At 30.9% G+C, this 12629-nt stretch overlaps 1 protein-coding gene across 1 annotated transcript in view; it reads right to left on the bottom strand.

The window, feature by feature from the left end:
- LOC106473809 (dolichyl pyrophosphate Man9GlcNAc2 alpha-1,3-glucosyltransferase-like) overlaps nucleotides 1–12629 on the bottom strand; it is a 37411-nt gene that overhangs the window by 5567 nt on the left and 19215 nt on the right. The window contains exons 5-9 of the mRNA XM_022402194.1: nucleotides 9682–9767; nucleotides 8753–8817; nucleotides 8075–8257; nucleotides 2789–2924; nucleotides 2172–2257 (exon numbers count right to left, since the gene is read on the bottom strand). Of these exons, the coding sequence (XP_022257902.1) occupies nucleotides 2172–2257; nucleotides 2789–2924; nucleotides 8075–8257; nucleotides 8753–8817; nucleotides 9682–9767 (556 nt within the window). The remainder of the gene's footprint in view (nucleotides 1–2171; nucleotides 2258–2788; nucleotides 2925–8074; nucleotides 8258–8752; nucleotides 8818–9681; nucleotides 9768–12629) is intronic.

Genomic DNA, 12629 nt, shown 5'->3' with positions numbered 1-12629 from the left:
TTCACTGACAATACTTATTAAAGATAATTTTAAGCGTGAAAATCTTGGTTTCTTGTGCCCAATAATGCATAATTTCATTTGATAAACACGTTTAGATTGAATGGTAATTTATAATCAGTCACAAGAACGTCGAATCTGAATCACTTGAAAAAAACACGGGGGTGCTTAACTTTTTCCAGGTGTATATAATACTTGTATTAAAATTCTTTACTGCATCAAATAACATTGCATGGTAATTTTATTTTATAGTTTTGTATTTCTTAAAATCAGAAAATAAAGGAAAAGTATATAATTTAAGATGTTATATTAATTTTTTCAACAGCAGGATCAATCATGTAGCTTAAAATCAAATTGGTGCTCAGGAAATACCTTCTTTGATTAACAATGACCCTCACAGATGCCAGTTTCTTTGTAAATGAATTAATGGTATGGTGGACAGATTGATAAGAATGAATTAATATTGTTCTGAGACCCTCTGATCATCATTTTAGGGTGACAGATACAGCACATGTGTGGCTTGTACACCATCCAATTTAACAGAGTTAATGACTGATATCCATAATGACTTATAAAAATATTACCTAATTAATAATTGTAATTTCGTTGTATGTTTTACTTGACTTTTCTTTGTTAAATTTTTTTAACTTAGCTGAAACTAGAATATTGTAGAGATGCTAAGATGTTATCTTAATTATGATCATTGAAGTGTTGAATCTTCATATAAATAAGAAACTGTTTAATAGTTTAAAACTAATATCAGTTCAATTACTTCAGCTGTGAACTCATGGTACATATTTGTGACAATCTTGTTATTCAGTTAAAAGTAGCCATATAGACTGCAAATGCTGCTGACTTGTCAACAGTTTGATATAATAGTTGGCAATTCTGAACTTTTATCTCATGTGTCACATAAGGTGCCTCTTAGGTTTAAATTACCGAAAGTGTGTGTGTCTTATACAACATATTACTGAAATATCTGTCAATTTGCACTACACCAATAATATTAAAAGAATTATTCAAAAACAGACTACCTGCAAATTGCCATCCTTAATTGTGAACTGATAAGGTTTGTTGAGGTAAAGCAGCTAGTCAACAGCACTCATCTCTAAATCTTGGGCTATTCATAGATATTTGGATAGTGTGATTTGCCATCAGTCTTATAAACACACCCATTATCCAGAAATCTATAGTGCATTTTTGCAGCAACAGGTCATAATTCATGAATCCTTGGATGCATAGACTGAGTATTCTAGCCACTAAGCTTTGTCTAGCCAATTCACCTAATATTAAGAATGTATATTATGCGCAACATTTTCACTCAGAGAGAGGAAAAAACTGTGTAGGCCTGAACAATACCAGTAAACAATAACTTCAAGGTTCAGTTGGGGAAATTGTTTAAAGGTTGCATTTGGGGAATGCTACTCATTTTCAATTTTCTAGAAGAAGCCATCCCTGCAGTTGTTTCAAACAAATTAGGTAGAAGAGATTCATCAACGCACCTTACTATAACGTGATAATATTCTAAAAGAAACCAATCATATATGCACTACCAAAATAACATGTTTATAAAGTATAATAAAAATTTGAAATTTTTTTCTCTAATGGAGCACTTCAATCAAAAAACATTACTATACGAAAATGTTAACTAAGATAATCTTAACAAATTCAAAATTCTGAGATTTATAAAATCAAAAGTAACAGAATGGTATACTCAATAGCCATGGCACTTGAAATTCTTTTAGGCAGGATTAGAGTAATTTAATGTAAGAGATCTTTTTCCTTTTTTCTATTAGCACCAGCAATACCAAGCATGGGGTGTGCGTAAACCCAATTTGATTTTATTAGTCATCATGATCTCTACCAGCCTACCCTCATATTGAGATTCTTCTAGGCAGGATTACAATAAATTAATCTAAGTGACATTGGGCATGGTGAAATATATTAATGAAAGGGTTTGACCTCTTGAGTCCAAAACTGTAGTCAGTTCTCAAATTAGTCAAAATATGACAGAGCTATGAGTTAAAAGTTTGTATTTGAAGAACAAAAAAAAAACACTTAGAGCCTATGAACCATGACTAAAAATTCATCCTAAACTACAATAAAACCTTATTAAAAAAATGTATACAACAACATATTTAGCATTAAGTTAGTAAACAATAATTAAAACCTGCCTGATGTAGGCTAGACTTGGAATTGAAAACCTTGATTTCAACTTCACAGCTACTGAAAGAGCACACCAAAAGTTTGCTACCTTGTCCTGCAAGTAAAAATGCAATATTAAATTGAATAAAACTTAAAAGCATAATAGTAAATATTTTTGGTAAAGCTGATGTTAAATATATCAATCTGTGTACACAATATACTCCACAGGGTCTTATTTAAGGCTTGCAACTGTTTACCACATACCCTGCAAGAGAATAATTTCCTCTTGAATTTTTGAATAGCTTCTTTATCTATTTTGTTAAAATATTTCAATACCAAAAATGCTTACAATATTTATACTGACTGTACACCTTATAGTTGAAAGAGCCATACAAATTATAATAAAGGATATGTTATGAACACAATAATACTGTAATAAAACTTGTTCATTTCAATATCTCATTTTGTTCCTTAACAGTGAAAATTCATACAGATGTTCACTTTGACATGGGTGATCACAACTCATCTATATGTACAAGTAAAAACAAAGCTTTCTAAAATGTTGTTTAACAATTTCATGCATGACATGGAAAGTTGTTAAAGTTTGTAATCATATGAAGTGAATGTACATACAAGTTATAACTACCTCATAAAGGCCTCTGTCAAATGGGAAAAGCCTTCTAAGGACTTGAAGAGATGTGTCAAGTTTTGTTAGAAATGGTGCCCAACAGAGTGCAGTAGTGCCAATAACCACAGCTCCCAGTAAAAGAACTTTCAAAATGCTGTGAAAAAGTTTATTTTAGTATCTAAGACATTGTTTAAAGTAGAACCAAAAATACAAATATTTAATGAATTCTACGAAACACATTCATCACTTGCTGACCAATAAAATAACTTAAAAGTTTAACATCTACGACACTTTCAAATGATAAGCTTTGAAAAGAAAAGGTGACCTTGGTCTCATCCCTTAAAACCAAACCTACATTCATCAAATATACTAAAATGCAAATTATGAACCTTCTTTTTTTTTCACTAATTTTACAGACACATGACAACTTGTCTCCTAACTTTTAAGGTCATCTAGTTGTTGTGATTAACAGCACATGAGATTTGTACAACATTAAAAAAGTTAATATAGCTCTATTTTCAAATATAAAAAATATAAATTTTACTTAAAAGTTCAGTCATTAATCACAATTATACATATCTTACTTTGGTAACAACAGACATAGTAAATGCAACACTATACAATTAAATGTTTAATCTCAGACAGAAACAATTGATGAGATCAATATTTTTAATTTTATTTTTTAGAATTAATAGAGAATTTCACACCTGTGAAGTATGAAAAGCTTTTCGTTGATGAGCTGCTATCAACAAACCAGAGACTAAAATCCCAAATGACCTTGATACAATATAGAGCATGTGCCAATTTACTCACAGTTCTCTATTCAGCCACCTTCCATGTGACTTATTGTACTGGTTTCAGAAGTAAGTACAGAAGCTCTGCTTCTCTGCCATAATCCAGATTTTGTAGTTGAAGTCGTGATGGACATTACATATCTCAGTTGTAGGGTGGTAGGTAGGAATGTATTTCAGAGTAAGTACCTTTTTAAAATTAATTTTAATTATAAAAATATATAATTCAAAATAGCCAAACTTCCTACTGAAATATAAAAAGCCAGACTATCCATACTGAGATGAAGGGGAGGACTGGAAAGAACCAAAAGTACCATTGGATCATCAGAAGAGATGAAAATAATCCAGAACCACACCCAATAAGAATGGCCAAGTACAAAACCTATCCAGTCAGCGAGTATTTGAGGAGAATCCAAAAGAACCAGCAAAGATGGGCTGTAAAACTTGAGGACAGTGCAATGGGAACACTAAATAAGTTAAAAAAGACAAATATAAAGCAGTAAGGTGTTTCCTATCTTGATAGAGCTACAAGACATCACATGGAGAATTATCCTCTCACCTCTGTTCTCTCAACTGCTACATGAAGACCCAAGCACACCCAAAGATGGGCTGTAAAACTTGAGGACAGTGCAATGGGAACACTAAATAAGTTAAAAAAGACAAATATAAAGCAGTAAGGTGTTTCCTATCTTGATAGAGCTACAAGACATCACATGGAGAATTATCCTCTCACCTCTGTTCTCTCAACTGCTACATGAAGACATGCACACAGAAGTGGGAAGGTACCTGCCGAAACAGCTACCAGATGGTATTTTCTGTCCACTTCCAGAGGGCACCACCTTTTCATGTAGCACTAGTGTTGAGGTTTGAATTTTGACTAGGAAAATCACAGATGTAGATGTAATATACGAGTACTGACTGGACGAATCCATTCAAACACAGTCTCATATAATATAGAAACCTTGTTTAAAATTTTATTTAATTTTCATATATAAAATGATTTCAGGAGCCAGATGCCTCTTAAGGAATGTTGGGCTTAGTAACAATATCTAGTTTATCATTCTCATTAGGAATGTGGGTTCTGGAACAGAGAATAACTCACCTGCTAAGGATTCCACTTAGTTTCAAGAACCACAACCAAAGGCAAAAAAGATGTAAAGAAAATTTTAAGAGCATATTCAATTTTTTTTTTTACATTCTGGAATCTAGAGCATCCACAAAAGGGTACTGCAATTGGGATGTTAAAATCATAGCCAAATGGTGAATTTTGATGAGATGTAACTCAAAATCGGGAGCGCAACAGCAATCCCTATGTAGGGATGGGTCTGGTTAAAAAAATGACAGCCTGTACATTTGGTACAATAGCCAGGACGTCAGCAAAATCCAGCCAAAGGGATAGAGAATAAAAGCCCTTCACTAATCAAGTACAAAACTGCTTTGGCTGCAAAAACAATGATCTTTTCCATTCATCTCTGTTAGCTCTAACTCATAAACCACAGTGTGCCAACAACTATCCTGCACACCAAAACACTTCACTACTGCTTAGGATATTCCTTTTCATACCTAGAGCAGCAAGTGATCCATGATAGGTTAGATACAGCCCAAAGCACTAACCATGGTCTCTGATCAGCAAGCCACTATGTGCATTATATGGAAGTAGATAATCTACTGTATACTCCTTACTGAACTGTGCAGTATCCTGGTCATAACTTATCTTGCTTCAAAAAGTAATGTCTATAAATTATATTATGGCTCCCTATAGAATAGAACAGAATAAACTGATGAAATGGTGCCTTTCACCTAGAAGTTACAGCCCAACTGGAAGCCAAGACTTTGACTTGTAAAAAATGCAGAAACTAGTTACAAAAAATTTTATTGTTAAATTGTTGGGATATATGGATGGAAAAAGATCAGTAACTAGAGAGCATTTGGGATGGGAGGAAAATCTGCACTACCCATTCCTGCATTCAACCACCAAACATATATGTATGCACCCACCCTGTGAGTGTAATGTACGAGTGGTGGAATGAAGAAATGGGTAATGCAGATTTCCCTCCCATTCCAAATACTCTCTAGTTTCTGATATTTTCCCATCCCTAAATCCCAACAATTTGAGAATTAAATTTTTGTTACTAGTTCACTTAAAGATGTATGAAAACACTCCAATAAACAAAGATAATTTGTTAGAGTACAGGAGCAAGGTCCTAAGAAATTCAAGAGAACTTTCTCAAAGAAAGACTGAAACACAACCAGTTATGAAATAGATGTTCAATGTCATTTTAAGATGGTCATACACGATAATCCCACGGTTCTTTGTGAGAAAGTTGACATAATAGAGGAAACTATGGTTAAGCAGGCTCAGTTGGAGCAGTGACATTTTAAACAACTGATCTTGGAAAGAATGCAAAGTGGAGGGTATTCATAAAAGCAGAGGTTCTCCCAAGATTGACACAGAGCATCCATTGCCAGAGAACTTGGATTTAGAACTGGAGATCAGTAGAGTTTCATAAGAATTAGAAACTCAAATTACAAATATTGACAAGCTAGAATACAAAATAAGAAAGTCTTATCTTTTCTATTTTTTTCTAAGATATTGCTCACGTAATAAATCAAACATAGTGGTACCTCGCTCATCTCCTTCCATTTTTGAAAATGCTCCCTTATATATACTCACTTCTACATATGACATGAATAACCAATCGGAAGCTCAGAATGTCCCCTAGTGGTTTCTCAGCCTTTCTAATGACACTAGCACCATTTCTTTCTTTTAAACCAAGATTTCAATGAGGTAGGTTGTATCTTTAGTCTGCTTGAAATTTCATATTTTTTTAGACCCAAATACAGCTTAGTTACTAAGTTTGATTAATTATAGTACAATTCTATTGTATTTATGTAATAATTTATGATTTTTAGTTATTCAAAAGTATATATAAAACCTAAAAAAAATATTTTGTTTCATATCCTCCATATGCAAAATGTTTAAAGGCTTAGCAACCTACATCAAGCAGCAACCGAGTACAAATATCATAACTAGAAGAGATAATTGTTTGCTTTACTTCTTTATTTACTGTTCTATGTTTTAGGAAAAATAACTTTAAGAACTTGTTTCAAAATGGCAATAATCTATATACATATATAATGTATAATAATTGAAATGTGACTGTATTTTACAAAATACTAGTCTACTAAAACACAGCCAAGACAAAAGTCAGTTTTATGTTATTTGATATGGTAACATGAGTGCATGTGAGCCAAGTTATTGTGACTTCTATATTGTTAGCTGGGCATGGCTGAATGGTCAATATAATAAAGTAATAAATATATATAAATGTACAATGTTATGAAATTTAAGCATTTAATCTAAACGTTTATGTTTTCGTGTTATAATTTGTTGTCATTCTAGAATGAAAGATGCATAATTTATGTTTATTTCCTAATTTCTTGTGGTGGTTGTGAGATCGGCCAAATTTACCAAACCCATACAGAGATTAATTACTGAAAATAACAGATAAAATATAAAGTTTTTTCTTAAGAAATGTTTAATAACTATCTGGACATTATAAAGATTTCACATATGAAATTTAAAAATATTCTGATGCATAAAAGTATTTTTAATGTTAAAATGAAATTTACTTTACATGATAGATAGGCAAGATGTGAAAAAAAAAAGAAAAAAGAAACATTGCTTTACAAACCTTAAGACTTAATAAAATTAGATATTTTGCAAATGAAAGCATTGTAATCTTTACTGATAAACTGCCAGATTTCATTAACATTTGCTTACTAATTTAAAAGTTATAGCATAAAAACTACAACAAGCACAAAATGGTTACGAGTTCAGTCCCAGGGACCAAGCCCGGGTTGAAAGAGTTAACATAACATTATCACACTCAGGTGTAACAGAAATTGGTTCAAAATGTAAAACAGAAAATACTTGAGAGAAAATGGAACTAAAGCAGCAGAAACATCTTTAAGATTAGGGCTAGCAGACAGTGTGTATGTATATGGGCTTGAGCAAAAGTTGATTTAGTTCAAGATCATGAGTGTCCATATGATCGTAAAAATGAGACACTAGCAAACAATTTGACATTAACAGCCAGAATACATTCATCATTCGAATGCAAGAGTAAATCCTCCAAATAGGTTGTAAAAGTTCCAATGTTGTTGGAAGTATTTACAACAGAGTTAACGTTGCCTTCCACATTCATTGTAGCAAAGTTAACAGCATGACTGTCAACAAGAAAATCTGGATTATGGTGATAAAGCAAGGGTTATATAAATCCACCTGACACGAACACAATAAATTATATGTCAGTTGATTAATGTTCTGCACTGTGTAAAGAATATTCAGAATCTTAGTCATATGTTTGTTGACAATGTGAGAGTAACTCAACCAGGAAAGAATTTTTGTATTTTTGATAAGTCTGCCCATTTTCAACTGACTTTTAACGAAATATTTTAAATGCAGTAGTCATAACTGTTTTTACGTTTTATCAAGAAAAAAAATACTCACCCCTCTAGAAACTTTTTTCGATTACAGGTTCCTAGCAGGTAACAAAAAAAAGGAAGAGCATGGTAAAGCTCCATATGTTTGTAATTTAAGGCAAAGACAAAGAAAGCAGCACCTAAAAGATCGTATCCTTGGGACAAAAATAAAATGGCCCAAAGTGTCAGTCCTAAGCTAACACAGTTATATCTAAATACCATGTCAAAGAAAATAAATATTTGAAAAAAGGAATTGAATTAGCTTATAAGCAACAGAATTAGAATAATTAATTCTTAAGTTCTGGTGTTTCTAAATATTAAATATACCCAAAACTAGATTATGTTATTAATTTACATAAGCATACAAAAGATACAATTCACATAACTAATTCTAAATCTGGAATGTTATAATTCACATTTTTTGGTAAATTATTTGTTTCTGGAGTTAAAAACTGAGATTATAAACTAGCAAAATCTGATAATTTTGTTAATCCAGATGAAGTAACTTAATTAGCTTGTGAACTATCTAAGCATGATACAAAGTAATAAGCCTGAAGTTAATATTTAACCTCATTGTATGTACTGCTGTCTTTAATCCTAACCAGCAGTTTTAGTTTAATTTGAAAGAAATGATCATCAGAAATTTTGATATTAAAGTTTAATATAACTTGGATCCTACCATGTTTAATCTTTAAAAAAAGGATACTGAAAGTGACCATGGTCAATCAGAATGAGGCCAGGAACTAACAACATTAATGTTGCACAAATAGCCTAAAGATGAAAAAATGTTCCTATTAACAAACAATCTATTACTTAATTACTAGCCTTTACTTATCTCACTGTTTTGCCACTAAGCCACTTTGTCTCAGTTATGTTTCAAAACTCAACAGAGATCACTCAAGCACAGTTTCTACTAACACACAGATAAATGAAGCATAGCAAGCACTGGGCCACGCATAAAGTTAATATGATGCTCATCAACATATACAGAAATTAATTATTACAAAACTGAAATAAGATTACACAATAGAGATGTAGTCTCCTGCGATGTTTACAGAATTCTCCTTACAAAAAAATCAAGGTCAGTTGCACATTGACTGGACCTTCAGATTCTAAAATATAGTGCTTTAAAGTTGAATCTAGTTACCCAAATATCTTATGTGCTTAAAGACTTGAAAATTATGAATATAACCTAACATTATCAAGTAAACATGTAATTTTTGAAAACTAACATGCTTTAATTAACGGTTCTTTAAAATCACAAAAAATGTTACAACTAAAAAATTATATTTCTAAAAACAGTGGCATTGTTTGGCTTGTAACTGACAAAAACATTAATATTTCTTTTGTAATATGAAATGTACTTTCTCAGATTAGGTAATGAAGGCTCTCATCTTCCCAGATAGGTGTTAAAAAATATTATCTGTACAAACTTTGTATATATTTAAGTGTGGAAGACAGCTTCCTTAACATTCTGACTTTAAATAACAAAAGCTACATAGCTACAAACAATATTTTGCAATGAAAGAAAATAAATATATGTGAATAAAAATATTGTACACAAATTTTATTTGTTTTCTTTATTTAGCTTCAGAAGTTTATACAACTGTAACAATATCACATAAACGGGGATACCTTGTCTCTCGGTCTGGATGGATGCTTGCAGAAAATCCAGTAGAGAATTACAGGTGGAAAGTAAACTAGTATATCCGCAACAGCAACTGAAAGAAGCCAACCATACTTATAAACTTGTATCAACTAGCTGATGTTTAGATAAGAGAATCCAAATATACCTACAACCAGGTTTTGTTTCTGAACACTTGCTAAGATTAAATGTATACAGCTGATCATAAAACTTTTCCATATTTCTAAATTAGTATACCATTATCACAAGATCATTTTCCTGATAAAAGATTGTGTGTATTCTCCAGATGACAGAATACAAAACACAAGTAAGATTTTAAAGTCATTTTATGCTGGTTCATGTAAGTAAACAATATGTATATATATATATATATTTGAATAGTTATTATAGAGCTTTAAGCATTTAAAAATTATTTGCAATTAAGTTTGAATGCTTGTATTCTCCATTTCAAAGTCAAAACAGCTATATTGTACTGAGATAAGATTTCAAATTTGTATACGTTAGAACACTAACTTCATAGATATTTCTGTTAGTCTGTTGTCTCTTCTTTCAAAATGGAACTTCTGATTTCCCTTAAATTACATTTTTATAGGGCTAGCAGAGTGTAATTGTAATTAGAATATTTAACAGTAAATTTCTTTTCAGAAAATTTTTAAATTTTTAAAAGATATTCATTGAAAAGTTATTTGGTACATAAAATGTTAAATACTGTTTACTGATAACTTTCCACCCAATATTTCTTTGATATTTAGAGCATTAGCTTTTCATGTTTATGCAAATAACATAAGAAGTATTAATACTACAACAAATAGAAAGAAAATATTAAATGAAACTAATAATTTGTATATGAGACAATCATAAAATAAAGAGTTACTGTAAAAGTTTGAGCTTTGTAAACAAAACTTTTATCATGGTTTTCCTTTTCTAGAGTGCATTACTGATGTGATGAACTAGGGATCTTGTTTCCCCCTGCTATCTAAAACACTTCCAGTATCACATTACTGTTTTCTTTAAACATCTTTTTGTTTCTGGATTCATGACTTGTTTACAAGGTCCATAATAACATACAAGTCACACAAGAAAATTTAAAACAAAACTAACATTAATATTATAATTAACCTCAGTAATTTCTGTTGTCCCCCAAGTATCTTAATAAAAAATGAATGACATCAGGACCATACAATACACGGGGCCTTGATTACATTGCCACAGCATTTTTTGTATAATTTATATAGGAATAAATGTGTAATACTGTAAATGGTTGCCTGCATAACCAAAGTCTCAATTTCTAATCTTAATAAAGTCAAGTCTAGGCCAGTGTTACCTACTGTATAAATTTTGACTTGCTTAAGACTTAGTTTGTTTCTGTTGTTTGACAAGCAGTGCCTACTGTCCACAGACTGATAAAGGTTATGACTGTGCTTAATTATATGAAAGTTTACTTTAACTAAACATTTTTTATGAATGGTATTAAGTATCATATGTAATATATCATATATGTTTTGATAGAGCATTAAATGTTTAAAATAAGATAATTTTTTCATAAACATAGTTACAACTCAAATGCCCTGAAAGCCTCCAAAGTTTGTAAAAATCATGATTGTACTTCCATTGTCATTTCTAAATGATTTGACATACAGTCATAATATTTGGCATACAGTTTCACTGTGAATAAATCTACAATTCTAGTATAATATATCTAATATATATATCCAAATTTTTATATTTCATTTTGCCAACTATCTTGTTTTGATAATCATAATTTTTGGAATACAATGCTTTATTGGCAAATGAACTAACATTTATGTAAGTTTTTTTTAGTATAATCATAAATCTGATAATGGTCTATCATTATAGATATATAACTGTCAATAGTCATTATAAATTTGATAGACATCATGGAAGTAATATGTAATACCAATCATATTATGAACTGTTAACATTGTAAATGTAATTTTACAAATTGTCACTAGATAGCAGATATTACATGATAATCTTGTTATTGTAATTATTTAATTTGCTTGCTTTACAACTCACTAGATGGCATGGACGTGTTTTGTTAGTGAATATGACTGAACCAAATCAATAACAAAAGATGTTTGTTTCAAGAAACTTCATATTTGACGAAATGACAAAAAAAATCAGTTTTCTTAAAATGTTCTCTATCTTTCAACCTATTAAATATAGACAAACTTAATGTTTCTTTACTCCTAAATTTTTTCAAGTACTATAAAATATACATTGTAACCACTGATAAAAATGAAGTCATTATAAAACAATGAATATTGCAGTTATGATAGAAATGATGTTTCATAGTGCACTTAAAAATAATAGTATCAATGTTCACAGCTAATTTGTTGTCTGTATACATGTTTAAGTTGTCATTGTGTTTCGATATTCTACTCGTTTAAGCTATAATACAAATTTCCAGTTTTAGGTGGGAGAGTGAACTGAATATGTTTTATTTCCTGTTACAGCTTTTAATTTTTTTGTACAAATTTTAACATGCTAAATGTCCATGGTTTGTTATGTACCTGAGCAAAATCCATACATTAGTTCATATATATATATGTGTGTGGATATATATATATGTATTCTGTTTGAGAGAGAGAGCAAAGCACCAAAAGCATATATATTGTTTGAATGACATTCTACTCAGCACTTCTTCTGTGCCTATAACAAGAAATTTATGCTATAGTTACCTTTGTTTCATTACACAGATATATGTAAACAAGTAATCAAAGCACATACAGTTCATCAGAATGTTACAACAAAATCAAAGTGTTATTATGTGTTTATATATATATATATACATATATATACACATGTGTGTGTGTGTGTGTGTGTATACTGCTCGTACCGTACACTCCCGTCCGTTCGGCCGTACAGCAGCTATTAGTCTTTTCATTGTTTATGACAAATAACAAGAAGTATTAAT

The sequence above is a fragment of the Limulus polyphemus genome, unplaced genomic scaffold (assembly GCF_000517525.1).
Source record: "Limulus polyphemus unplaced genomic scaffold, Limulus_polyphemus-2.1.2 Scaffold6516, whole genome shotgun sequence".
Classification (NCBI taxonomy): domain Eukaryota; kingdom Metazoa; phylum Arthropoda; class Merostomata; order Xiphosura; family Limulidae; genus Limulus; species Limulus polyphemus.
The sequence above is the reverse complement of the archived record's forward strand: the minus strand, read 5'-3'. Positions and strand labels throughout refer to the sequence as shown.